The following is a 27,246-nucleotide window of genomic DNA, read 5'->3' as shown; positions in this document are numbered from 1 at the left end:
ATCAAGCAATCCAAGGCCCAGTGTAGGTTGGGTTAGGTGCAGAGTAAAGATCCCTCTGTTATGCCCCAACAAATCTCCTGGCTCCTGTTTAACAGCACTGCTGTGAATTGTTCCATTTCCCAAAACAGTTATCCTTATAACCTTTATGGATTGAGTTAGGGTTAGGAATGTGGTTGCCAATTTAGTCTTTGGTTTCATGGGGGAGCACATCAATAGTGTGCTATGGTATTCGCCTTAGGAGATTGAGGGATGACTTGATAGAGGTGTTTAAAATCATGAAGGGATGGGACGATGTTCATCCATACAGACTGTTCCATCCTGAAAGGACCTGGAATGAGGGGGCATGGTTGTAGATAAAGTGTAAGAGACATGGGGCAAAGTGCAGGAGACGTCTTTTATACAAAGGGTTGTGTGGCTGTGGAACTCACTCCCGGAGTTTGTGATTGAAGCAGAGACAGTTGAGCTGGATTTTGTCGGGCCGGCAGGGCGCCCGGCATTGGGAGAGGAAAGGCAAGGAGAACCCTGCCTCGGCCATTTGGGACACACTCTGCCCCCCTCTCTTTCCAACCCCCCCCCCCCACCCCAGGCAATCGACTGGCACTTAAGTGTCCAGCACCAGGGTCGCTGTCCCTTGAAGAACGGAGATCCAGCCTCCAAGAGTTGCCGGCCAATCACAGGGCCGGCATCTCGGTAGTATTGGCGGTGCCACCAGGAGTGGTGGCCACTGCCGGTACTGTGGAAACCTTGGCCCCAGGCCCAGTGCTGGAGCCAAACCCAGGTGAGGTGGGGTTGCTGGTGTCAGACTGGCAGACCCTAGGGGGGAGAGGGGGGCTCTGAAGCGTTTAGTGCAGGGGAGGGGGTTCAGGGAGGTGCAGGTTTTCCCTTGTTTCACTGGGTGACCTCCCCACGTGGCAGAGGCCCACCTGCTGCTGGTTAAATCTCAACAGTGGCAGGAAGAGGCCCTTAAGTGGCTGGTAATAGGCCATTTAAGGGCCTCAATTGGCCTCTAGGCAGGGAGGCTGTCATCGAACTATCCCGCTCTGGTAAAATTGCATTGCGATGGGGAGGTGATGGGCCCTCCATTCCCTGCCTCCTGTTGCTATTGGGCCCCCCCCCCCCCCCTGCCTCTGAACACGTCTTCAGGGTGGCCCCATAAAATTCAGCCCAAATGTCACATGGAAGAATAGGTTAGAGAGGGTGTTGAAGGAAATTGGATAAAGGAATCTGGGAACCGTGCGAGTAGCTGGGATTAGTATACTGTGCCTGTGGAGAAGAAGCACCACCATAGACTGGATGGGCCAAGAGTCTTTCCATTTTAGAATTTCCGTGTAAATTCTATTGTAACCTATGTTTATCTTAAAGTGGCATATAAAATAATTTTTGCAATTTTTTGGGGCTGATCTGATGTCTCATGAATATATATTGCTCTATTATTAATCTCTTCCATATTTTCTGTTATATATGCTCGCCGTTCCTATTAGTGTGAAACACCTTGCAGAAAAATTTTATTCAACATAATTTCATGATATTAGGAGCTTGCAGACTGAGTATTCCTGATCAGTGGATTGAATAAGTAAGGAAAATGATAGTGGGTTATTGGCGCTGCAGGATTGTTAATTCCTGAAGTGCATCTCATTGTGCTTTATAGGTCAAATTTGGAGTTTCACTGCAAATGAGTTGTCTGTATAATGGGCGAATGATTCGATTTAGCATTGTGGGTAGTATCCAGCAAACTGGATTTCATTAGATCATAGGGAAATTTCATAAAATATTCTGGTTCTGGGTAGAGAAGCTTGGTAATACTGTAGAGTCATAATAGCAAAAAAGGAGACCGTTTGGCCTATCGAGTTCATGCCAGCTCTCCATAGAGCAATTCAATCAGTCCCATTCTCCGGCTCTGTCCCTGTAGCCCTGGTAAGTTTATTTCCCTCAAGTGCCCATCCAGTTTCCTTTTGAAATAGTCTCCGCTTCCACCCTCCTTGCAGGCAGTGAGTTCCAGGTCATTACCACTCGCTACGTTTATATAAAAAAAAAAAAAAAGTTCTTCCTCACGTTCCATCCCTGCATCTCTTGCCCAAAACCTTCAATCTGTGTCCCCCTAATCCTTGTACCATCAGCTAATGGGGACAGCTTTTCTCTGTCTACCTTATCTAAACATGTCATAATCTTGTACAACTCTATCAAATCTGTCCTCAATCTCCTTTTACTCCACAGACAACAACCCCAGCTTCTCCAACCTAACCTTGTATCTAAAATCCCTCATTCTTGGAACCATTCTGATAAATCACCTCTGTACCCTCTCAAGGGGCCCTCACATTCTTCCTGAAGTGCAGTGGCCAGAATTGGGCACAATACTCTAGTTGTAGCATAACCAGAGCTTTATAAAGGTTCAGCATAACTTCCCTACTTTTGTACTCAATACTTTTTATGAAGCACAAGGTCCCATATGTTTTGCTAACTAGCCTCTTGATATGTCCTGCCACCTTCAAAGATCTATGCACATGAACCCCCAGGTCTCTGTCTCTGTGCACTCTTCAGAACTGTACCATTTAGTCGATATTGTCTCACCCTGTCCATCTTGCCAAAATGCATCACCTCACATTTCTCTCTATTGAATTCCATCTGCCACTTGTCTGTCCATTCTGCTAGCCTATCTATGTTCGGTTGCAGTCAATTTTGTATCATCCTCACTGTCTGCCACATCTCCAAGTTTGGTATCATTGGCAAATTTTGAAATTTTTACTCTCTATTCCAATATCCAAGTCTTTTATATACATCACACAAACACTGGTCCCAACACTGAACCTTGGGGGACACCACTGTGTAGCATCCTCCAGTCTGAAAAATAGCCATTTACTGCAACTCGCTGTTTTCTGTCCTTAAGCCAATTTGCTTATCCAAGCTGACACAGACCCTTCTATTCCATGAGCCTCAATTTTTTTTTAAAAACTAGTCTTTTATGTGGTATTTTGTCAAACACTTCCTTAAAATCCATATAGATGACATCCACCACATTCCCTTTATCAACCTTCTCTGTTACATCAAAACATTCAAATAGATGAGTCAAACACGATCTGCTTTTTACAAATCTGTGCTGGCTCTCCCTAATTAACTCAAACCTTTTCAAGTGTCTGTTGATTTTTTTCTCTGATTATTGTTTCCAAAACCTTACCCACCTCAGATGTTAAACTGACTGGCCTGCAGTTACTATGAATGACCTTTCTTGAATAAGGGTGTCACATTTGCCACCCTCCAATCTTCTGGCACTCCCCCAGCCCCCATATCTAGGGAAGACTGTAAGGTTAGGGCAAGCCCTTCCACTATCTCCACTCCCATTTCCTTTAGCAACCTGGGATGTAAGCCATCTGGACCAGGCGATTTACCCACTCTAAGCATAGGCAAGATGTACTAGAAAGGCTGGCTATCAATTTTCACCTCATCCATTTCCTCTACACTTCTACTGATAATTAACATTAGTAAATGTTAGTAAACATTGATACTAACCACTCCTGAAGGATTCTAACCTTGCCCTCTGCCACCAAGCATATATCACCCACTTTTTCCCTAACAGGCCTCACCCGACCTCTTATTATCCACTTACTATTTGCATGCTGGTAGATGGTTTTTGGGTTCCCTTTTTACATTAACTGCCATTCTGTTCTCATTTTTTTTGCCAGTCGTATTTTCCTCTTCACTTCCCCTTTCAACTTATTGCATTTGACCTGGTTCTCGTTTGAAGAATTCACCTGACATGCATCATACTCCTTTTTTTGTTTCATCATATTCTCTATCTCTTTTGTCATCCAAGGAGTCCTGGCTTTGATTCCTTACCCTTCGCCCTTGTTGGAATGTATCTACCCGTACCTGAAACATCTCCTCCTCAGATCAGCCATTGCTCCATTGCAGTTTTTCCTGTCAATCCTTGGTTCCATTTTACCCAGGCTAGATCCTCTCTCATCCCATTGAAGTTAGCTCTCTTCCAATTTAGAAGTTCTACTTTAGATTGTTCCTTGCTCTCTCCATTACTAACCTTATGATACAAAGGTCACTTTCAGGAGAGAGAACTGTCTCTCCTGCCATTTTCTGTATTCCACTTATGAATCTATTTTCATTTCCAAGTTTCTTTTACTATCCTAAATCTTTGTTATAAATAAATGATAATGTACTTTTCTTTCTATAATCATGTTAGCGGGAATTTTAGATTTAAAAGCTCACTTTCTGTTAGTCACTTGACATCTGAAAAATGATGTCACTGCAGAAAGATTGGTTTTTCGCAATTTTTATCTGTCTTAAGATAACTTGGGTGGTGCTGAAGTGAGGGCTTCATATCCATTTTGTTCTCTTAGCAATTTTTATGTTTATTTCAGAGGGACCCCAATGTTCCATGTTCTGTGAGCAGTGAAGATATTGAAATGATTTTCAGGATGAATCCACATGGCAGTCTTTCATTTTCCACTGCAAAATACAACTACACGTTAGATTTCCAAGGTAACATTCCCTATCTAATGTGCAAATAAAGATTGATTCAGTGGCAATCTAAGATTTCAATGGAACATGCTTGGAAATCAAGCTGGAGTAAAGAATAGCCTGAAGAGATCCCAGTTGAATCCCTTGTCTACATTAAGCCAGACTGACAGAAGAAGAGCTATTCACTGCAGATGCAGGCTATCTGAAATAAAAACATAAAATGCTGGTAATACTCAGCAGGTTTGGCAGCATCTGTGGAGAGAGAAACAGAGTTAACGTTTCAGCTTGATGATCTGATGGGTTAGTGACCTGAAATGTTGGCTCTGTTTCCTCTCCACAGATGCTGCCAAACCTGCTGAGTATTTCCAGCATTTTTCTGGTAGGAGAGATGCTAGGCTGGGGATGGGAAAAGAGTTTGTATTCCAACTGCTGACTGCTTCCAGTCAACCTGCTGGGAATATTGTGCATCCTTGTGTGTGGACATTGAGTACAGACAAGGTTTAGCTTGCTGTGATATCTCGGACTGCTATATGGTCTGTCAGCATTCACAGTCTTGGTTCCTGCATAAACCAACAATAACTGGCATTTATGTCATGTAGTTTTACATAGTAAAACGTCCCAAGGTGCTTCACAGCAGTGTTACCAAACAAAATTTGACACAAGCATGTAAGGGGATATTCGAGCATATGAGCAAAAGGTTAGTCAAAGAAGAGTGTTATAAGGAGCATCTCAAAGGAGGAGTGAGAGATGGAGAAGTGTAGTGAAGGAATTCCAATGCTTGGGGCCCAGGCAGCTGAAGGCAGTGCCAATGATTGAGCAATTAAAATCGGGGATGCGCAAGCGATCAGGATTGGATGAATGTACAGATCTCGGAGGATTGTAGGGCTGGAGTAGGTCTGAGAGATGGGAAGGGGGAAGGCCATGGAGAGATTTGAACACAACTGTTTTAGATATGAGGTGTTGCTGGACCAAGTGACAATGTAGGTCAGGAGAGATGGGTGAATAGGACTTGTTGCGAGTTAGGATACAGGCAGCAGAGTTTTGAATTAGTTCAAGCTTATGGTGGGTAGAATGTGGGAGGTGTAAGGGTTGCCCCGGTACCCAAAAATGCCTAGCGAGTCAGATGTCTTGTACAAATGAGTGATCTTTATTTACGAGCATGCAAGGCGAAGTCCTACTCTCATGAATGGTTGTAGGTGTTCTGCTAGTATGTTGTCCCGATAGTCATTTTATGCAGTTTTACAGGTTTACTTGATAAACTGTTTCTTAATTGCATCATCTCCCATCTATTGCCTTCCCTGATCTCATCCTGCCTTGATTATATTATTCACTTCGTCACCCTCTTGATTACCCTATTCATAGAATTCTTCGGCTATTCATATGATTTGGGTGTCTACCTCCTGAGCTTGTTACCTTCTGATTAGGTATTCATATAATTCGTGTGTCTAGCAGGCAAGCTTTCTCAAGTTACAGGGACCGAAGTTACGCCAAGTATCTCATGGTTCCCTATGCCATTCTCCCCTACAGAGGCCAGCCAGGAGTGCATTGGAATAGTCAAGTCTAGAGGTAACAAAGGCAAAGATGAGGGTTTCACAGCAGACAAGCTGAGGCAAGGGTGGAGACTGGCAATATACAGAGGAGGAATTAGGCAGTCTTAGTGATGAAAAGGATATGGGGTGGAGGGTCAGCTCACGTTCAAATACGCCTCATACGTCAAATACCAGCTCAAGGACGTCTAGGTTGTGAACTGCCTTTTTCAGTCTGTTACCGGGGAGAGGAATGAAGTTGGTATATGGTATGATATGATATGGTACCAGAAGCTTTGCTGCCTTAGTACAACTCAGCACTTAAATGACAGAGGGGGGACATGTGCAAGTTTTGTGCATAAGCTCTATGGAGTAACGGAAGGGGTTAAAAATTGAATTTTGATGCTGACAAACTACTGTCAACATAAAGCTGAAATGGTTGAGAAATTTAAGTGAGATCCCAGAGGTAGAAACAGCTCCTTGTCTTCTGGCTGGGTAACTTTTTTTCCTGCCTCTGCCAGTTTTTTTTTTCTGCAAGATAGAAGCTAGTTTCCACTATGCAGCTGCTTCAAACAACCTAACTGTGCTCCATATTCCACTACTTCATTTGCAGCATAATGGAACCCTAATGTGCTTCGTTCTAATTCTTCACATTATTGCTTCTCTCCTGATGAGTCCTACGTTTTAAGCCTGTTTTTCTTCACGCATCCCATGATTTTACATAAGCAAATACTGCGGATTCTGGAAATCTGAAATAAAAACAGAAGATGCTGGAAGTACTTGGGTCAGGCAGCGTCTGTGGAGAAATGGTTAACGTTTCACGTTGATTACCTTTCATCAGATCCAGTTGTGACGAAGGGTCTTTGACCTGTTTTTATTTCAGATTTCCAGTATCTTGCTTTTGTATTGTTGTGGTTCTCAGTGCTGCTGTTGGACTTGCCTCATTTAATCGCTCCTGCCTCCTCACCCTATCACAGACCTCCCTTTTGCTCTCTTCCCCCGTCCCTCCATCTTATTCTGCACCTGTACTTGCTTAAGACCTGTTGCATCTATAACTTTTTCCAGTTTTGATGAAAGGTCACAGAGCTGAAACGTTAACTCTGCTTCTCTCTCCACAGATGCTGCCAGACCTGCTGAATATTTCCAGCATTTTCTGCTTTTATTTGACAATTTACATTTTTGCTTTTAATGTTATATTTTCACAGCTCCCTGCATTTGGTCAGCTGCTGCTTTTAGCTCTGCAGATGGAATTTTTCAAAATTGCTAGGCACTAGGGAAAGTGACTAATGCCTTTGTAGTTCATGTATCACATTTTTACTGGAAATGTAAGAGGTAATTGAAATAGCAAATGCATTGAAGGACTGGTTCACTTATCCCTAGTTTTGTTATTCAGATCAACCCAGGACACATTCTTAAGTAATTTTTCTTCGTTTTGTCTCTAGGACAAACTGTGGTTTTGGAGATAGACCTGCCAAGTTCATGTTGTATTAATTGTCATGTTTGGGCTGGCAAATTGCAAATGTTGATAAGAATGTATTTCTGTTGCAGGAATGAAACAAACCAATATAGCCACAGGGAAGCAGCGGCCAGTGAAGCGTGCGGCTTTCTCTGTCACTTCCTTCAGGTTGGTATTATCTGACACCCAGAATTTGGAGAAATAATGTGAACATTTTCCAGTAATCGGGTGGAAATTGCTTATTTATTGACAAATCTACAGTGATCTCAGTCTTTTAAACCCTTTAAATAAATATTTTCACCCATCAAGTAACACACTATGTAGCCTGTGGGTTAAATAGAAGGGAACAGAACCATATATCGGCAGGGGGTGGGGTGAGTGCAAGTTAATATATTGAAGGCTAGGAATATTGGGATTAGATCGAATTTACCAATGAAGAAAACATCATTTATTGTTTACAGGGAGATATTAAAAATGAATGCCAGACAAATCTAAACAATGTAGGAAAGATGAAAAAGGATCAGAAAGGCCGAGAGAGTACAAGAGAAAATTCACATAAAACATAAAGGGCAATAAAAAGGCTTTCTGTTGGACTATTAGTATTATAAGATCGTCAAGGTAAGGGTTGAAAGTACAAGCTTGTATAGAATACAGGAATGGCATAGAAACTAAATAGGAACTTAACTTCAGTTTTTACAGAGGGGAAAGTATTGGGATTAAACAAGCACCAGAGGTGTGTGTCATTTCAGCTTAGTCAACAGAATGCTTGTCTTTAAATTGGATGGCAATGGGTTCAAGCTCCATTCCTGTGCCTGAGCACACAATCTAGGCTGAAACCAGCACTGAAGGAGTGCTGCATCGTCAGCAGTGTCATCATCTGGCTGCAATGTGAAAATGATATTCCGTTTTGCCTGTTCCAGTAGACATGAAACATACTGTGACACTATTCAAAAAAAAAAAAAGCAGGGAATTTTCCTGTTGGTCTCACCGAACAATTGCAGAGAATCATGGAATGCTTACAGCACAGAAGGAGGCAATTCTGCTCATCTTGTCCGTGCTGGATCTCTAAGTGTGAAGTGATGCGTTTTGGAGGAATAGCATGGAGAGGCAATATAAATGAAATGGCATAATTTTCAAGGGGGTTCAAGTACAGTGACACCTTGGGGTTTCCACACACAAAACTTTAAGGTGGCTGGGACACATTGAGAAGGCTGTTAGAAAGGCATACAGGACCCTTGGCTTTATAGATGGAGGAATATCTTGAACACCTATATTACATCTCTTGATCTCTTCTCCAAAGTGAACAGCCCCAGCTTCTCCAACCTATCCACGTAACTGAAGTTCCCATCCACAAACATTCGCTCTCTTCCCCCACTGACACACAGTGGCAGCAGTGTGTACCATATACACGATGCACTGCAGAAACGCACCAAGGCTCCCTAGATAGACCTTCGAAACCCGTGACCACCTAGAAGGACCAGGGCAGCAGATGCATTGGAACACCACCGCCTGCAAGTTCCCCTCCAAGCCACACACCATCCTGACTTGGATCTATATCACCGTTCCTTCACTGTCACTGGATCAAAATCCCGGAACTCCCTTCCTAACAGCACTGTAGGTGTACCTGTACCAGATGGACTGCAGCGGTTCAAGATGGTTCTCTCCATCACCTTCTTGTGGGCAATTAGGGATGGGCAATAAATGCTGGCCTGGCCAGTGATGCTCACATCCCTAAAAACAAACTAGACACAATACTCTCCCATTTGAGGCTGAACCAGTGTTTTATACAGGTGTATCATAACGTCCTTCCGTTTGTAACTGGTTGAATAATATTTTATTGGGGAGATAATCTGCCATCTGCAGCCAGACTGGCTTACCTATGATTGCCGTCCCACACATGTTGACTCAGTGTCCCCGGCAATAGATATTACCTTAGTGATTGCCCATTTCCCAAGAACAAATTTTAAAAACCTTCGATCGACCATATAAAAAGACTAATAGAATCCTTTTTTGTATTCATAGTAGAATACAAAAACAGAAGGATATTTAAAAACAGTGGAAAAGTGCTGCATAGATGTTACAAGGGATAAATAATTTACCATTGTTTGGGGTTTTGCAGTAGAGCTGAGAAGATTAAGGAATGATACTTGAGAAGCTTTCAGGATTATGAAAGGTTATGAAAGAGTACGTATTGGTGACCATCTTCAGCCAGAAGTGCTGAGTGGATGATCCATCTCTGCCTGCTCCTGAGGTCCCCAGCATCACAGATGCCAGTCTTCAGCTAATCTGATTCACTCCGTGTGATAACAAGAAATGGCTGAAGACAATGGATGTTGCAAAAGCTATGAGTCCTAATAACATCCTGGCTGCAGTTCTAAAGACTTTGCTGCAAAACTAGCTGCACCCTTAGCCAGGCTGTTCCAGTACAACTATAACACCAGCATCTCCCCGATAATGTGGAAAATTGACGGTATGTCCTGTCCACAAAAAGCAGGACAAATCCAATCTGGTCAGTTACTGCCCCTTGGTCTACTCTCTATCATCAGCAAAGTGATGGAAGGTGTTGTTGACTGTGCTATCAAGTGCGACAGAAACAGCAGTAATCTGCTTGCCAATGCTCAATTTGATTTCTGCCCGGGCCTCTTTGCTCCTGATCTCATTACAGCCACGGTCCAAACATGGACAAAAGAGCTGAACTCAGGAGGTGAAGTGAAAGTGATTGCCCTGGATATCAAGGCAGTATTTGACTGAGCATCAAGGAAGCCTAGCCAAACTGAAGACAATGAGAATCGAGGAGAAAATTCTCCACTAGTTGGAGTCATACTTAGCACAAAGGATGATGGTTGCGGTTGTTGGAGGTCAATCATCTCAGCCTCAGGGCATTGCTGCAAGGGTTCCTCGGGGTAGTGTCCTCGGCCCAAGCATCTTCAGTATCTTCATCAATTACTTTCCTTCCGTCGTAAGGTTTGAAATGGGGCGTTCGCTGATGGTTGTACGATGTTCAGTACCATTTGCAACTCCTCAGATACTGAAACAGTCTATGTCCAAATGCAGCAAGACCTGGACAACCTTCAGGCTTGGTCTGGTAACTGGCAACTAACATTTGTGCCACACAAGTGCCAGGCAATGATGATCACCAATAAGGGAGAATCTAACCATTTCCTTTTGACGTTCAGTGGCATTACCATCGCTGAATCTCCACTATCAATGTCTTGGAGGTTACCATCGACCTGAAACTGAACTGGAGCAGTCACATAAATTGGTTGCAAGAGCAGGTCAGAGGTTGGGAATTCTGTGGGAAGTAACTGACCCCGATTCCTGCTGTCTGACATGCCCGTAGTCCTGTATTGTAGCTTCACATATTTTTAGGTATGCCTGGCATGCCTTCTTGCACTCTTCTTTTGAACCAGAGTTGGTCCCCCGGCTTGATGGTAGTTGTAGAGTGGAAAATATGCTGTGCCATGAAGTTACAGATTGCATTTGAATACAACTCTGCTGCTGCTGATGGCCCACAGTGCCTCATGGAGACCCAGTTTTGAGTTGCCAGATCTGTTTGAAATCTACCCCATTTAGCACAGTGGTAGTGCCACACAACAGAATGGAGAGTATCCTCAACGTGAAGACGGGACGTCGTCTCCACAAGGACTGTGCGGCGGTCACTCTTGCCATAGTGTCATGGACAGATGCATCTACGACAGGTAGATTGGTGAGGACATGGTGAGGTCGATTTTTCCCTCTTGTTTTCCTCATGACCTGCCGCATACCCAAGTCTAGCAGCTATGTCCTTTAGGGCTTGGTCAGTAGTGACGCTACTAAGCCACTCCTGGTGATGAACATTGAAGTCCCCCATCCAGAATACGTTTTGTGCCCTTGTGGTTTTCAACTTGGAGAAGCACTGATTCATCAGCTGAGGTGATAATCAGCAGGAGTTTTCCTTGCCCATGTTTGACCTGATGCCATGATATTTCATGGGGTTTGATGTCAATGTTGAGGACACCCTGGGCAACTCCCTCCCAACTGTATACCACTGTGCCGCCACCTCTGGTGGGTCTGTCCTGCCGCTGGGACAAGACATACCCAGGGATGGTGATGGCGGTGTCTGGGACGTTGTCTGTAAGGTATGATTCCGTGAGTATGACTGACTATGTCAGGCCGTTGCTTGACTAGTCTGTGGAACAGCTCTCCCAATTTTGGCATAAGCCCCCAGATGTTAGTAAGGAACATTTTGCAGGGTCGACAGGGCTGGGTTTACCGTTGTTGTTTCAACTGCTGAGGTCGTGCCAGGTGGTCCGTCCAGTTTCATTCCTTTTCTTCGACTTCGTACTGGTTTGATACAACTGAGTGGCTTGTTAGGCCATTTCAGAGGGCAGTTAAGAGTCAACCATATTGCTGCAGGTCTGGAGTCACGTAGGTCCGACCAGGTAAGAACTGCAGATTTCCATCTCTAAAGGACATTAGTGAACCAGATGGGTTTTTGCAACAATTGACAATAGTTTCATGGTGTCTATTAGAGTAGATTTTAATTCTAGAGTTTATTAATTGTCTTCAAATTTACCATCTGTCGTGGTGAGATTTGAACCCATGTCCCCAGAGCATTAGCCTGGGGTTCTGGGTTACTAGTCCAGTGACATTACCACTACATCAATGCCTCTCCTCAAATGTAAGAAAAGAATCTGAAAGGTTAGAAACCATGTCTTTGCATAGAGTGTGGTTGGAATGTGAAATATCTGCCACAAACCGTTGTGAAACAGAGCACTTAAGTTCTTTTAAAAGCAAATTAATTTAGTATTTGAAAAGGTGATGGAGATATGTACCATTAGACTAGAAAGCTCTTGGAGAAAATCATAGGTGCAGAGTTGATTGGCTTGTTTCTATGCTGTAACATTTGAAGATTTAATAGATTTACTGTGTACTGCAGTGTCTGATGTTTTGTCGATAAACCTGGCAGTCATTTTGCATATAGCAAAATGTCACAAACTGGTAATGAGATGACTGTCTTTTTTTTTCTTTGTGCAATTGGTTAAGGAATGTTGATGAGAACTCTTAGCTTTTCTTAAGAACATTTTTAACATCCACCAGCACAGGCAAACAGGACCTCAGTATGAGATTGGAGTGTCAGATGAAATCAGTGGTTCTCAAACCTTTTTTGGTCAATGGACCCCTTCTCAAGTGGACAAGTAATCACAGACCCATTCACCCCTTCCCATCTAAACTAGAATACCTGGATGAGCTGGCATTTTGGCACCCTTTTTTTTTTGAGTTTTAGTTTTAAAACAAAATCTCCCCTCTTTTGAACAAGGCTGAACTCGCCTGGCCCCCCACCAGCCTTGGTAACTGTGGTTCTCCCTGGTGATTTACCTGCTGCTCTCTGTGCTCCTCCATGCATGCTCCCTTCCAGGATGAGACTGCCAGCTCACTCTACACTGTGCATGTGGCAGCCGCATTCCGCTTCCAGTTCACACCAAGCCCTCACCAGCTGACGCTCGTTTGTATACTGCTCAAATATTTTGTGGACTGCCTGGAATGTCTCTACGGTCCCCAGTTTGAGAAACTGTGGTCCAGATTATGTGTCATAGAGTGCGATGTTTAGTAAACAGTGTGTGGTTAATATATCTGTATTTTGTATTCATTAATTTATACTGTTGAATGTTAACATTTTATTGTCTGTGATATTTTTTCAAAGTTTTATATGTGGAAATGAAGAAATCCCCATACCTTTACATTGGGACAATATAGACAGAGACAAACCTTATCAGGTAGGTCAGTTCAGGCAACTTATTTCAGAAGCCGTGTATGCATCGTAACCGATCAAATTAAATTATAAACTTTGTTTTAGCTCAGTCCATTGCACAAAGCTTCAAATGAATATCAGGAAGTCGCTAAACTTTTCGGACAAACAATGGATCAGAATCGAATCAAGAAAGTTCAAAGAATTCAGAATTTAGACTTGTGGGAATTCTATTGCAGGTAATACACACGGGATGTATTGTCATTTTGTTTGTTTCATTTCTTTCAACATCTTTTCTCCATGAGAGAAATCTGTCTGTCTTTGATTCATCAGAATGGACTGAGTTCTTTTTCTATGGATGTGGATAAAAGTAATGAATAATGTTGGTCATATTTTGGACAAGAGTTTCCTCGATCTGTCTTGCACCAAGATTTATGCTGGTTTTTATGTCCATAAAAAAAAAAAATTCCTTATTGACATCCGCGTTGTAATTGTCAATTATGTTAAATCAATGTTGACATGCAGGCCTGAGGACATTTTTCCTCTATCTTTAACCCTGTATCTGATTCATGTTATGGAAAATGTTTGAAGTCATCAAACCATCAATTATCCCACATTAGGCACATCATGTTTAAGAAAATTTAATTGTGCAAACTTTTTAATTTTGGTGCCATAAAAATATTCAGTTGTAGGAAATACAACGCGGATGTCAATAAGGAAATTTTTTTTAAAAGCTATAAAACCTGTTGCACCTGAAGTTTTACATACAAGCTTCCACCATTTCAGAACCAGCATAAATGCTGGAAATTTGCTTTCCTTTGTATTTTTTTTGCATGTAGGCAGAGCTTTGCTAATGAGATCAGTGGGGAATCGACAGATTCTGGGGTGGTACAAATGAACAAGGGAATTTATGAGCAGCAATGTTTGTGTAAAACCAGCATAAATCAGTTATGTGCGAATTTCCTCAGAGAAAACAGTGCAACTCCACTCTTTTGCTGAAATTTACCAGGAAATTTTTATTTTTTATTCTACAAGTTTAATGTGTTTGTTTGAATATCTGTAATATAAGTCCAGATTATAGCCATGCAACATTTTTGAATATCTAGTTATTTATATCTGTGATGCATATGTGTGTAAATATTCTGTTTAACAAAATTTTAACCTGCTGAAATAAATCGGGATCTCGATAGTTCAAATGGTGACAAAATAGTAAATCAATTCAAATCATGGATCTCTTCTCTCTCACTTTCCAGCATGACAAACTCTCTCAAACTATAGCAATGCTTATTTTTTAGACAGTAACAGAAATTAGGGTGTGGTGAAGCAACTTGACACATTTTAAAAAGAATTTTCATGGAATGTGAGCAACGCTGGGAAGGCCAGCAGATATTGCCCATCCCTAATTGTCCTTGAGAAGGTGGTGGTGATCTGCCTCTTTAACCACTACAACCCTTGTGGTGTAAGTACTGCTGTTAGGAAGGGGGTTCCAAGATTTTGACCCAGCATCAGTGAAGGAACAGCTGATCTATTTCCAAGTCAGGATGGTGTGTGACTTGGGTTATCTCTTTATCCTGACCCCCCCTGGGTCTCTGTGTATTTGAGCCCCTGAACGTGATTGACTTTCTCAAACACTTTTGAAAATCCATGAACTCCATGTCTACTGCAATCCTTTTCTATATTTGGTTACTTCAAAATATTCCATTAAATTTGTTAAGCACAACTTGCCCTTAATAAATCCATGCTGACTGGCCTTGACTAGCTCATGCATTTCTGAATGCCTACTAGTTTAACTTGAATTATGGATTTTTGAGAATTTGTAATTGCCTTCGTTGCAGTGCAACCTGTTTTACTGCATGAATTATATTCTGTTGTCTGATTATGTCCATGGTTCAGATCAGTCCCAATATGGAGCCCAACATCCAAGTTCTAGTGTGTGTTGAATACAATAGTGTAAATGCAGACATTCTTGTCTAGATATTTTCAAATTGATATTTTGACTTTTAATTTTCCTTTCCCAGAAAAAAAGTTCATTTGAAGAAAATGAGAAATGGGATCGAACTGAATGAGAGAATGCTCTTTCATGGTACAGGCAATGAATTTGTAGAAGCAATATGTTCACAGAATTTTGACTGGAGAATAAATGGATTGCATGCTACAGTATATGGAAAAGGTAAGTAGCAATTATACTGGCAATTTCACAAGGATTTACACATTTTATCAAGTAAAATTGTATAATTGGAATTTTATATCCAAAGAATAAGTAGTGTATTCAGGTACATTTTGAATCTTTATACAGGGACTTATTTTGCTCGTGACTCTTCGTACTCCAGCCGTTACTGCCGCATCGATGAAAAGAATGAGTCGTCCTTGCAACCTCCGGGGACGATGCTGTCCCCGTCTGCACCACATAGGTGGAGGTCGCAATTTAAAACAATGTTTCTTGCTCGAGTACTCGTGGGCGACTATATTACCGGAGACCCCAAATATATTCGGCCTCCTTCAAAAGATGGAAGTCTGGTGAACTTGTATGACAGCTGTGTCGACAACAAATGGAATCCAAAAATTTTTGTAATATTTGATTCTAACCATATTTATCCAGAATACCTAATTGAATTCACTTAATCACAAGAAGAAACAAGGAAAAGCTGGCTAAGGTAATTAAATAATATAATGTAATGATAGAAATGTAACCATTTCTTGAATTTCGAGGCTGATTTTTGACTCTCTAGCCTGTCAGAAAATGGGCACTGGTGGAGTGGTTATGGAGGTGTTGGACTTAACTTTGGGACTTCCCATTGGGTGGTCAAGGCAGCTGCCTGAATCAAGCAGGAGCCTTATGAATCTCTATAAATTTGGGCCCTACCATGTATGTCGGACCCTGATGACATTGTGATGGCCCATTGAGCAGAGTATCTGATGTTGACCTTCCGTTCTGCTCAGTAGATCTTGAAAGAATGGGAGAAGAGGCCATTGTTGGGACAAAGAGGGGCAGGGGTCCTGTGGCTCCCCCTTCCCGTGAGCACAGCCCCCACCATCTCGCCCTGGACCTACCTTTATCCTGGCTGGATTATCCTGTGGGATTCCCGCTATTCCAAAGCAGCCGAGCTGCATCAGGACATTTGTGGCATCTGTTAACATACCCCAGTCCCTCAGAATGCACCAGGATCTCAATGGACCAGGAAAAATAGGAAGGCTTGGATTTATACAATGCCTTTCACAACCTCAGGACTACCGCAAGCTTGCCTTCACTGGTCAATAGATGTGTTGGGATTCTTACAGTTCTACGGGCTATAAGATTGGCTTTATCGGCAACCTTGTAAATATTGCCCGAGGCATTTGCTCGCCATGCAAGCTTGATGCTAAAATAGGGCGAATCAAAGGCATCCTGCGTGATAATGGCTACCCTGATTTGATCATTTCTCGCTGTATATCGTGCAAACTTACGAACGGGTGTAAGGCTGTCATTTTCGACGCTGAAAAGTGCCCAGTCTACCTCCCCGTTTACCCTGGAAGGGTAACGTATCCCAAAAATTTGAGCAACAGGTGAAGCTAGCTGTTTCACGCTGCTACTGTGCAGTAGCAGCACATGTGGTGTTCGCCAGTAACGGGATGCTGCCATTAAGCCAAAAAGACATTCTGCCTACCACATAAATTAATAATGTGATGCATGAATTTCAATGCCAGTGTGCTGCTAGGTATATAGGCCGTACAGCCCAACAACTGGCAGATTGTATCAAACAACATGTCCCTTCCGCTGTTTGCAATGGGCAAGGTACAGGCCATACCCAACCAGCCCATGCTTGCAAAACCCAATACACAGTGTCCAACATTAGATGTGATTCTGCGATTGGACAACATTTGCTAAATAATCCTCAGTGTGCTAAGAATTACGCTGACAACCAATTTAAGATTGTCAGTAGGGCTTTCAGTGTGGCACATTTGTGCATACTGGAAGTTACATATTAATACACAGGGCCCTGTTCTTTGCGGACAGAAAGAACATGTACACACATTGCACCTGTTTCAGCTGAACAAAATAAGCCATTCGCTGGTTCATTCCCCAGGGCAATGCTTTGACCAATCAGTCAAACTGTCTGGTTTAAATTTCAACAAAGCTTGGCAGTTAACGGTCAGTCACCATAAATTGGTAGAGGTGTTGCCATAGAGAAGGCACCAATCAGCACACGTTTCTCATACACTGTAAATTTATTGCTTTCCCTTACATTGGTAGTATTGCGGATTGTCCTGATGCGTGCAAGACGAAAAGCTTCGACAAAATGTCTCTCATTTTCATCAATACTCAAGTTCAGTACTACCAAATGACTAGAAGGAAGGAGTGTTGGATCTGGTTCTGGGAAGTGAAGTAAGATAAGTGGTGTGTTACAGTAGAAGAGCATCCAGTTAACAGTGACCGCAACATAATTTAGTGGAGAGTAATTATGGAAAGGGACCAGAAAATATCAAGTGCAAAACTAGAGAGTAGTGATAAAGGGGGACTTTAATTATCCTAATATAAACGGGATAGTAATACTGTAAAGGACAGGGTGGTGGAGGGGGGTGGGGGAAAAGAGTTACTGAAGTGTGTTCAGGAGAATTTTCTTGATCAGTAGGTTTCCAGCCCAATGAGGAAGGTGGCATTGCTGGATCTGATTCTAGGGAATAAGGTGGGTCGAGTGGATCAGGTGTCGGTAGCGGAACAAGGCAACGGTAATCATTGTATCATAAGGTTTATGTTAGCTATGGTAAAGGACCAGGAGCAATCTAGAGTTAAAAATACATATTTGGAGGAGGGCCAATTTCAGTGATAATGAATCTGTCCCATTGGTAAATTGGAATCAAAGCTTGGCTGGCGGCCTTGAAAGAAGAGATGTTTCAGGGACAGATGAAGTACATTCCCATGAAGAGTAAAGGTAGGGGAAGCAAAGCCAGAGCTCCCTGCATGATGAAAGAGATAGCGTATGTTGAAGCAGAAAAAGGGTGTGTATGACCGATCTCAGGTGGATAATACAGTTGAGAACTGAATGTAGAAAGTTCAAGGGGAAAGTGAAAATGGAAATGAGAGAAGCAAAGAGAGTAAAAGAGACTAGCAGCTAACATTAAAAGGAATCCAAAAGTTTTCTATAAACATATAAATATTAAAAGGGTAGTAAGAGGAGGGGTGGGGCTAATTAGAGACCAAAAAAGGGATCTGTGCATTGGAGGCAGAGAGAATGGCTGAGGTACTAAATAAGTACTCTTCACTTGTCTTTACCAAGAACATGATGCTGCTGAAAGAGGAGGTAGTTGAGACACTGGGCTCGGAATTGATAAATAGGAGGTATTAGAAAGGCATACTTAAAGTACTTGTACTTAAAATTGATAAGTCACCAGGACTGGATGGGATGTATCCGAGGATACTGAGGAAAGTAAGGAAGGAAATTGTGGCGGAACTGACAATAATCTTCCAATCCCCCTTAGATACAGGGGTGATGCCAGAGGGCTGGAGAATTGCAAATGTTACACCCTCGTTCAAAAAAAAAATGGTGTAAGGGTAAACCCAGCAACTATAGGCCAGACAGTTTAATATTGGTTGGAGAGCTTTTAGAAACAATAATCTGGGACAAAATGAACAGTCATTTGGACAAGTGTGGATTAATTGAGGAAACCCAGCACAATTTGCCCTTAACAAATCTGTGTCTAACTTGATTGAGGTAACATAGGATTGCTGAGGGTAATGCAGTTATATATGGACCTTCAGAAGACGTTTAATAAAGTTCCACATAGTAGACTTATCAGCAAAGTTGAAACTGATGGAATATAAAGGGCAGTGGCAGCATGGATATGAAGTTGTCTGAGTGACATGAAATGGAGTAGTCCGGTTGTTTTTCGGACTGGAGGAAGGTATACATTGGGGCTACCCAGGGATTGGTACCAGGACCACTGCTTTTCTTCTATACTAATGCCCTAGACTTGGGTATATAGGGCACAATTTCAAAATTTGCAGATGATTCGAAACTTGCAAGTATTGTGAACTGTGAGGATAGTGATAGACTTCAAGAGGATGTAGACAGGCTGGTGGAATGGGTGGACACGAGGCAGATGAAATTTAATGCAGAGAAGTGTGAAGTGATTTTGGTAGAATGAGCAAGGAGAGGCAATAAAATTAAAGGATACTATTCTAAAAGGGGGTGCAGGAGCAGAGGGACTTAGGAGTTATATATGCACAAATCGTTGAAGTAGTAGGGCAGGTTGAGAAAGCAGTTAAAGGCATACTGGATCCTGGGTTTTTATAAAAAGAGGCAGGGTATGAAAGCAAGGAAGTTATGATTAACTTTTATGAAAACACTGGTTTGACCTTAACTGGAGTATTGTGTCCAATTCTGGGCACCACACTTTAGGAAGGTTGTGCAGGTGTAAGAGAAGATGCAAAAAAGATTTAAAGATTAAAAGATTGCAGAGAAGAGGGACTTCAGTAACTTCGATAGATTGGAGAAGCTGGGGCTGTTCTCCTTGGAGAAAAAGTTGGGAGGAGATTTGATAGGTGCTCAAAATCATGGGTCTAGACAAAACTGTTCCCAATTGTGAGAGGATCGAGAATGAGAGGGCACAGATTTAAAGTGATTGGCGTGAGAAGCAAAAGCGACATGAGGAAAAACTTTTCACACAGCGAGTGGTTAAGGTCTGAAATGCATTGCCTGAGTGTAGTACAGGCAGGTTCAATTGAGGCATTCAAAAAGGGAATTGGACTGTTCTCTAAAAAGAAAGAGCATGCAAGGTTACAGGGTTAAGGCTGGGGCGTGGCACGAAGTGAATTGCTCATTCAGAGAGCCGGTGCAGACACGATGGGTCAATAGCCTCCTTCAGTGCTGTAATAAACATGAACCACAACCTAAGACTGCACAACTTGCCTTTCCTGAAGGTTTTCCCACCCTGCCATTACGCGCCTTGCCCTGCCACCTGGGAATAACAACTTGCATTTATATAGCGCCTTTGATGTAGTAAAACATCTGAAGCTGCTTCTCAGGAGCCTTATCAAACCGAGGCATTGAGTACAAAAGCAGGGAAGTTATGCTGAACCTCTGGTTAACTTTCAAGTGGAATATTGCATCCAGTTCTGGTCACACTTTAGGAAGGATGTGAGGGTGCAGAGGAGATTTACCAGAAGGATTCAACGATGGAGGATTTTAGTTACAAGGTTAGGTTGGAAAAACTGGGTTTGTTTTCCTTGGAACAAGGGAAATTGAGGGGAGTTTTAATAGAAATGCACAAGATTGTGACAGGCTTAGATGAGTTCGACAAGGAAAAACTGTTCCCATTAACTAATGGTACAAGGACAAGGGGAGACAGATTGAAAGTTTTGGGCAAGAGGTGCAGGGGGAATATGAGGAAGAGCGTTTTTATGCAACGAGTGATAATGACCTGGGGTGGTGGAAGTGAAGACAGTCATTGACTTCAAGAGGATATTGGATAGGCACTTGAAGGAAGTAAATTTGCAGGCCTATGGGGATTGAGTGGGGGAGTGGGACAGACTGAAAAACTCTGGCGAGCCAGAATGCACTTGATGGGCTGAATGGCCACCTTCTGTACCATAAATGACACTGACTCATCAGTACATGATGGCTCAAAGGGATTTTGACCAATTAAATCAATAGGCTAAGGAATTGCAGATGGATTTCAATGTAAATATGTGTATAGTTGGAATTATGAATTATGTAAACCATGACTATATGTTTAATTGTACAAATGGGAAAGGATTTGGGTGTGATTATTGATCACTCACTGAAAGTATCTGGGCAATGTGAAGTCATTATAAACAAGGTTAATCATATCCTTGAAAACATTTGACCAGAACTCTCAATACTTGGAGGGGTTAAATTTGGAATATTAGTGGAGTTTTGAGTACTATTAATTCATAAAGACACCAATGTGTTGGAGAGTAACAAGAATGTGACTTGCAGTTCTAACAAAGAGCGAGCTTGCATGTATATAGTTCTTTTCATATCACCAGGGCATCCTAAAGTACTTCACAGCTAATGAATTAATTATTTCAAATAGCGTCACTGTTATGTTGGCTAATGAAACAGTTAATTTATACGCAAGGATCCTAAAAATAGCAAATGAGGCGAATAGTCAATTAATCTCTTTGGGGTGTTGATAGGAAAAATTCCCAGTTCCTCTTCCAAAAGTGCCATTTTACTCCAATGTGAACAAACAGATGTGACCTGTCGAATCTGACTGCACCTCTGACAATGCAGCACTCTCCTCGTACCGCTCTGAAGTGTTAGCTTAGATTATGCACTCAAGTCCTGAAGTGCAGCTTGATTTGACGTTTAGTTTAGAGATACAGCACTGAAACAGGCCCTTCGGCCCACGAGTCTGTGCCGACCATCAACCACCCATTCATACTAATCCTACACTAATCCCATATTCCTATCACATCCCCACCTGTCCCTATATATTTCCCTACCACCTACCTATACTAGGGGCAATTTATAATGGCCAATTACCTATCAACCTTGCAAGTCTTTGGCATGTGGGAGGAAACCGGAGCACCCGGAGGAAACCCACGCAGACACAGGGAGAACTTGCAAACTCCGCACAGGTAGTACCCAGAATTGAACCCGGGTCCCTGGAGCTGTGAGGCTGCGGTGCTAACCACTGCGCCACTGTGCCGCCCCTTGGAACCACATTGCTGTCTAAATAATGAAGGGGAGTTGTAGAACTTTTTAAAAAAAAAAATCATCCAGGTTTTTAAAAAACTGAAAAGAATTGGCAATGTAAATGCATTTAATTCATTATTTGAGATAGATGATAGGTGCAGAACAGTAGTATTAAGTGACACCTTGAGCAAGATTTGTAAGTATAGGAGTTCCTCCCAGACCCTTGGCTAAAGTGGTTAATGTTGTGGTCTTTTATGCCTTTTCAAGTTATTGCTCAAGTACTTCCTGTAATTCAAGTACTTCCAGGTAATTGTAGGTGCTTGTAACTTTACCAGAATGAAGCAGAGGTAATATATTTCAGGCTCCATGTCAAAGTCTGGCTATTTTCTTTTTAAAAAAATAAATAAATAAAACTACTTTGCACCTGTCATAAAGTGCGACAATTTGTGTGATGTCTTGAGGGTGAAGAGCATGCATGAGGTGAAAGACTATTATAGCCGATAACCTCTTTATTGCTCAAAATGCATTATTACTGGTGACTCCGTCAAATTGCATTTTTATAACATGGTATTCTAAGATTTATACAGTGTTTTAGTGATTAAATTCCCATTCTTCCTCTAATACTAAACCAAAGACTTTGATTTATTAATTGATATCCCATAACATTGCAAATGATCTCTCTCTCTTTACCTGCCTGCTGTATTTATGTTTCACTCTCTCTTCCTCTCCAGCACTCCCATGTTCATTGATCTTATCCCCTCTTCTGCTTTTCTCCATCTTCTGCTGTTCTCTTTGTAATGCTTTCTTTCAGGTATGGGGTTGGGGGTGCATGGAATCTTTGGTTGTGCAAGGAACCACGGACAGCTGTGTGGGGTTGTGGGGAAAATAATGGCCCTCAGCAGCTCTCTCCCCAACATCTGTGTTGCTACCCACCCCCACACCCCACTTCTGTTGTGTCCCCTACCCCTTCATCTACTGTCCCCTGCCTATAATCCTTTTCCTACCCCTACATCTTTCTGTTTGAATGATGCGCTCCCCTTTGCTCTGCTGTTACCCACCTTACACTTAATTCCCACTTAGTCCCTCAAAAACAGACACTCTCTCCTCTCTCTGACCCCTCTGTGTCTGTCCCCTCCATTCCTCCCCCCTGCCCTTTTCTCTATTGCTCACTCCTCCCTTTATTTAATCCTCCTCCTCGCCTCCCCCTCGCCTCCTCCCCCCCTCATGGATGGTGCCAAATTAACCTCTGTCTTCAACAGAAACTATTAGCATTTACCTTTTCTAAATGTCAACAGACATGGGTGAGATAATTAGATAATTTTAAAATTCAACCTTTGTTGAAAGGTGAACTATCGTTAGCATAAAGTAGGGCAAGACAGTCTCCTCGGTTTTTCCCTCTGTGCCTTTCTCTTTGATAAAACTGTCTCTCAGCTACAAACTTCAGGAAGTATATTAAGAACACAAACAAAAGCTGCAACAGGTAAGTAATCTGTGCAGTTATTTTCTGTATATTTTCATATGTACGAGTGTGTATATGAACACACATACACACTTTGGAAAAAGAAAATCCATCAACTTCTCCTGAATGAAGCTTTGAAAATTAATCCTCTACATTTTCTTCAAGTAATTGTGATAACCACTGGGAAGAAACTGCGAGACACTAATGGAAAATATTCCATCAACACGGCTAACTAGACAGTACTAATGCATCCTTTGAAATTGGGTATACTGCACAAGTTCAGACTGATGATTCAAATACGTTGCATTGCACCACAGCTCTGAGCAAAGCTATGAAGTCGCAGCCTTGGCTTTTGAGAGAGGTTGGGGCCTTCAACTAAAAACTGCTGTAGACATTAAAAGAAGTGAACAAAAATTCAGTTGTTAAATTGAATGTTATTGTCAAATATTTAAATACTTGAGTTTTCTGTTCAGATTAAACCCTATTTTGAACATTAGAAATTTCACTCACTGAGGAAAAGTAGTGTTAAAAGTTTTCAAAGTATTTTGAGCAATTTGTGGGGATAGACAATACAGCGCTACCCAATGGCAACATAATGCAAGTTACATGGGTTCTTGTCAGTATAAATGTGAACATAAATTATGATGGAAAGTTGACCAAATGTGACACCAGGAAGTAAGATATGTAGCCATGAAGTGCATGCAGATTTAATACTTTTTCAAAGGAAACAGGCCTTGTAATTACAGTAATTGACTAGCAACTTAAAGGTCATGAATGTTTTATGGTGAATGAAATGTTATCAAAAGATGTTTTGAACAATTTTATTGGTTTACTGTTTCTAAGAAGTTTGCATTTGACAATAATAGCTATCTGAAGTATGATGAGGAATTTCATTCGTATGTAAAGTTTTAGGATGTGTATTCACTATAGGATTTAAATTGTTCTGCTCATGGTCAGTCAAGGATGCAGTTATCATGTAATGCATAAAGTAGTATTTTGCTGCTGAAGTACAAGAGTGTTTCCCTTTAAGACTGCAAGGTGCAATGCTTTGCATTTTTTAAATTAATGCTTGGATCATTCGGTCCAGTTTTAATTGCAGCAACTGAGACCAATTGGGAGTTGGATGTGACTCAAAACGTCAACTCTGTTTCTCTCTGCACAGATGCTGCCAGACCTGCTGAGAATTTCCAGCACTTCCAGTTAATGTCTTTATAACAAACACTGGCAAGGCATGCTAAATGTAACATTTTTAGGAAGCACTACATAACTCTAAATATCTTCCTTTCTTGTATTCCAGTGGATCTCCCGTGGCATTGTTCACATAAATTGAATGATGCAAAATATAGTCTGCTAATCTGAAGATGTGTTTTCTGTCCTATCCTTTTTTTCATTCTCGCATGTGGACGCCACTGGCAAGTCTGGTATTGATTGCCCAACCCTATTTGTCTTTGAGAAACTGGTGTTGGGCTTTCTCCTTGAACTACTGCAGGTGCTGTGCTGAAGTTGTTTACACAATTGTACAGGTACAGTAGCATAGTGGTTATGTTACTGATCTAATAATCTAGTTGCCTGGACTAGTGATCTGGAGAGAAGGATTCAAATCTCACTTCAGCTGCTGGAAAATTTAAATTCAGTGAATTAAATGAATCTGGAATAAAAAGCTAATCGCAGTAATTGTGACCATGAAACTACCATTGTTGTAAAAAGCCATCAGGTTCACTAATATCCTTGAGGGAAGGAAATCTACTATCTCTACTTGCTCTGGCCTATATGTGACTCCAAGCCCACAGCAATGTGGTTGACTCTTCACTGCCTTCGGAAATAGTCTAGCAATTCCCTTAGTTATATTGAGGCAATGAGGGATGAGCAGTAACCCAGTCATGCCCAAATCCAGTGAATGAATAAAAAAAAGTGTTATTGCATAGGGAATTGCAGAATTTTGACCCCACAAGGTGATGGTATTTTTTGTAATGCATGCATATTAAGAGTTACAGAACCAAGGTAGGTAACTGGAACAAAGACACAGATCAGCTATGATCTAATTGAATGGCAGAACAGGCTCAATGGCCTCCTCCTGTTCCTATTTTAAGATTATTTCACAATTGTAAACAAGTGTGATCCCTGTGCAGGCAGCAATACTCTGTTATTTGTAAATCTTCTATATGCTGCTCACAGTAAGTAAGAGGCATATTTTACAAAGTAAGATGGATATACTTTTGATTCCCTTTTAGGAAAGAAAATATAATTCCTAGGGAGGCTAGCAGTTCATCGAAGGGGAGAATGGAATAATCGGATATGATTAGGAAAAACTTTGACTAAAGAACCATAGAAAAGTTACGGATATAGAAGAAGGCCATTCAGCCCATCGTGTCTGCGCCAGCTGAGAAAAATACTCGCCGTCCAATCTAATCCCACCTACTAGCACCTGGTCCGTAGCCTTGTAGGTTACAGCACTTCAGCTGCAGGTCCTAGTACTTTTTTTTAATGAGTTGAGGGTTTCCGCTTCCACCACTGTTCCTGGCAGTGAATTCCAGACACCCACCACCCTCTGGGCGAAAAAGTTTTTGCTCATGTCCCCTCTAATCCTTCTACCAATCATAAATGTGTGCTCTCTGGTAATTGACCTCTCCGCTAGGGGAAAGAGGCCCTTCCTGTCGACTCAATCTAGGCACCTCATAATTTTGTACACCTCAATTAAGTCACCGCTCAGCCTCCTCTGTTCAAAGGAATCCTAGCCGATCCAATCTTTCCTCATAGCTGCAATTTTCAAGCCCTGGCAACATTCTTGTAAATCTCCTCTGTACTCTCTCTCGCCAGAGCATTTATGTTCTTCCTGTAATGTGGTGACCAGAACTGTACGCAATACTCCAGCTGTATTTTATACAGTTTCAGCAATAAATTCTTGCTTTTGTATTCTTTACTGACTGAGGTATAGGAAAGCATTCCATCAGCCTTCTTCATTGATCTGTGGACATAAGCTCCAAGGTGTCTCACTTCTACTCCTTTCATTATTGTTACAAACTGGTGAGAGAGTGGTCTAGAGTTCCCTTTCAACTTTCACCTGGTCTTACTGTAACGGGGTTTAATTTTAAACACACTATTTTTAGCTCCCCCTTGGTGAATCTTTGTTCACGGCTTTCCAATTATTAAGGCAAAGAAACGAGCACAAACACGCTTTCTTGGGTTTAAAGAAGAAAGGTGACATTTTTCCCTCCTCACAGTGAGGTGTTGGTGACAGGTTTTAAGTACCTTTGACATGAAGATAACCGTAGCCAGCCTCAACATCAACGGCAGCAGGGGGTCTCACCGCAGATTTCACAATCTCTCAGTATTCAGGGAAGGGAGATATGCGGTGAGCTTTCTGCAGGAAACCCACACCGTTCCGGGAGACGAAGCCACTTAGCTCCTGGAGTGGCAGGGTGGGGTCTACATGAGTCACCTCACCTCTATTTCTAGTGGGGTGGCTATCTTGGCCCCGACTTTTCAGCCGGAGGTCTTAGGGGTCAAGGAGCTAGGGCCGGGCCACTTGCTCCACCTCGCTGTTTGCCTGGGTAGCGTGCCGCTCCACTTTGAACGTGTACGCGCCCAGGCCCGGTGTGTTGCAAGCGCGCTTCTTTGAAGTGTCCGCTCTCTTGAGCTCCATCGATAGCGGTGAGTGCATCATCCTCGGGGGGGATTTTAACTGCACCCTCGAGGTGGGGGATCGCTCCGGTCCCCAGCGCAGCCAAGCGTCGGTGGAGAAGTTGAGGGAACCGATCAGCTCCCTCAACTTGGTGGACGTCTGGCGGAATCTCCATCCCGACTCCAGCGCCTTCACGTGGAGGTCCGGAGGAGGAGGGTACCGAATTGACCGCCTCTACTTTTCGCAGGCATACGTCACCCGCGTCTTGGCCTCCATGCGGCTGGTGCCGTGCTCGGACCACCACCTGGTGTGGGCTGAGTTCATTCCGCTCCGCACGTGGGCAGGGTCC

The 27,246-nt window shown here is 42.3% G+C and overlaps 1 protein-coding gene across 9 annotated transcripts in view; it reads left to right on the top strand.

Moving 5' to 3' along the window:
* LOC137379439 (protein mono-ADP-ribosyltransferase PARP11) overlaps positions 1-26,141 on the top strand; it is a 30,744-nt gene extending 4,603 nt beyond the window's left edge. For 6 of the 9 annotated variants that reach the window (XM_068050259.1, XM_068050258.1, XM_068050260.1 and 3 more), the window contains 6 exons: positions 4,368-4,488; positions 7,542-7,617; positions 13,133-13,205; positions 13,286-13,416; positions 15,196-15,347; positions 15,474-22,574. In XM_068050259.1, coding sequence (XP_067906360.1) covers positions 4,368-4,488; positions 7,542-7,617; positions 13,133-13,205; positions 13,286-13,416; positions 15,196-15,347; positions 15,474-15,799 — 879 coding nt within the window. In that variant the 3' untranslated portion in view covers positions 15,800-22,574. Of the gene's footprint in view, positions 1-4,367; positions 4,489-7,541; positions 7,618-13,132; positions 13,206-13,285; positions 13,417-15,195; positions 15,348-15,473; positions 22,576-23,440; positions 24,656-25,506 lie in introns of those variants that run through there. The other 3 variants (XM_068050255.1, XM_068050256.1, XM_068050262.1) reach the window with 3 other exon arrangements.
* Positions 26,142-27,246: the final 1,105 nt, after the last annotated feature.

The sequence above is a fragment of the Heterodontus francisci genome, chromosome 18 (genome assembly GCF_036365525.1).
Source record: "Heterodontus francisci isolate sHetFra1 chromosome 18, sHetFra1.hap1, whole genome shotgun sequence".
NCBI classification, from domain to species: domain Eukaryota; kingdom Metazoa; phylum Chordata; class Chondrichthyes; order Heterodontiformes; family Heterodontidae; genus Heterodontus; species Heterodontus francisci.
Note: the sequence above shows the minus strand (reverse complement) of the source record. Positions and strands in the feature narration are given on the sequence as shown.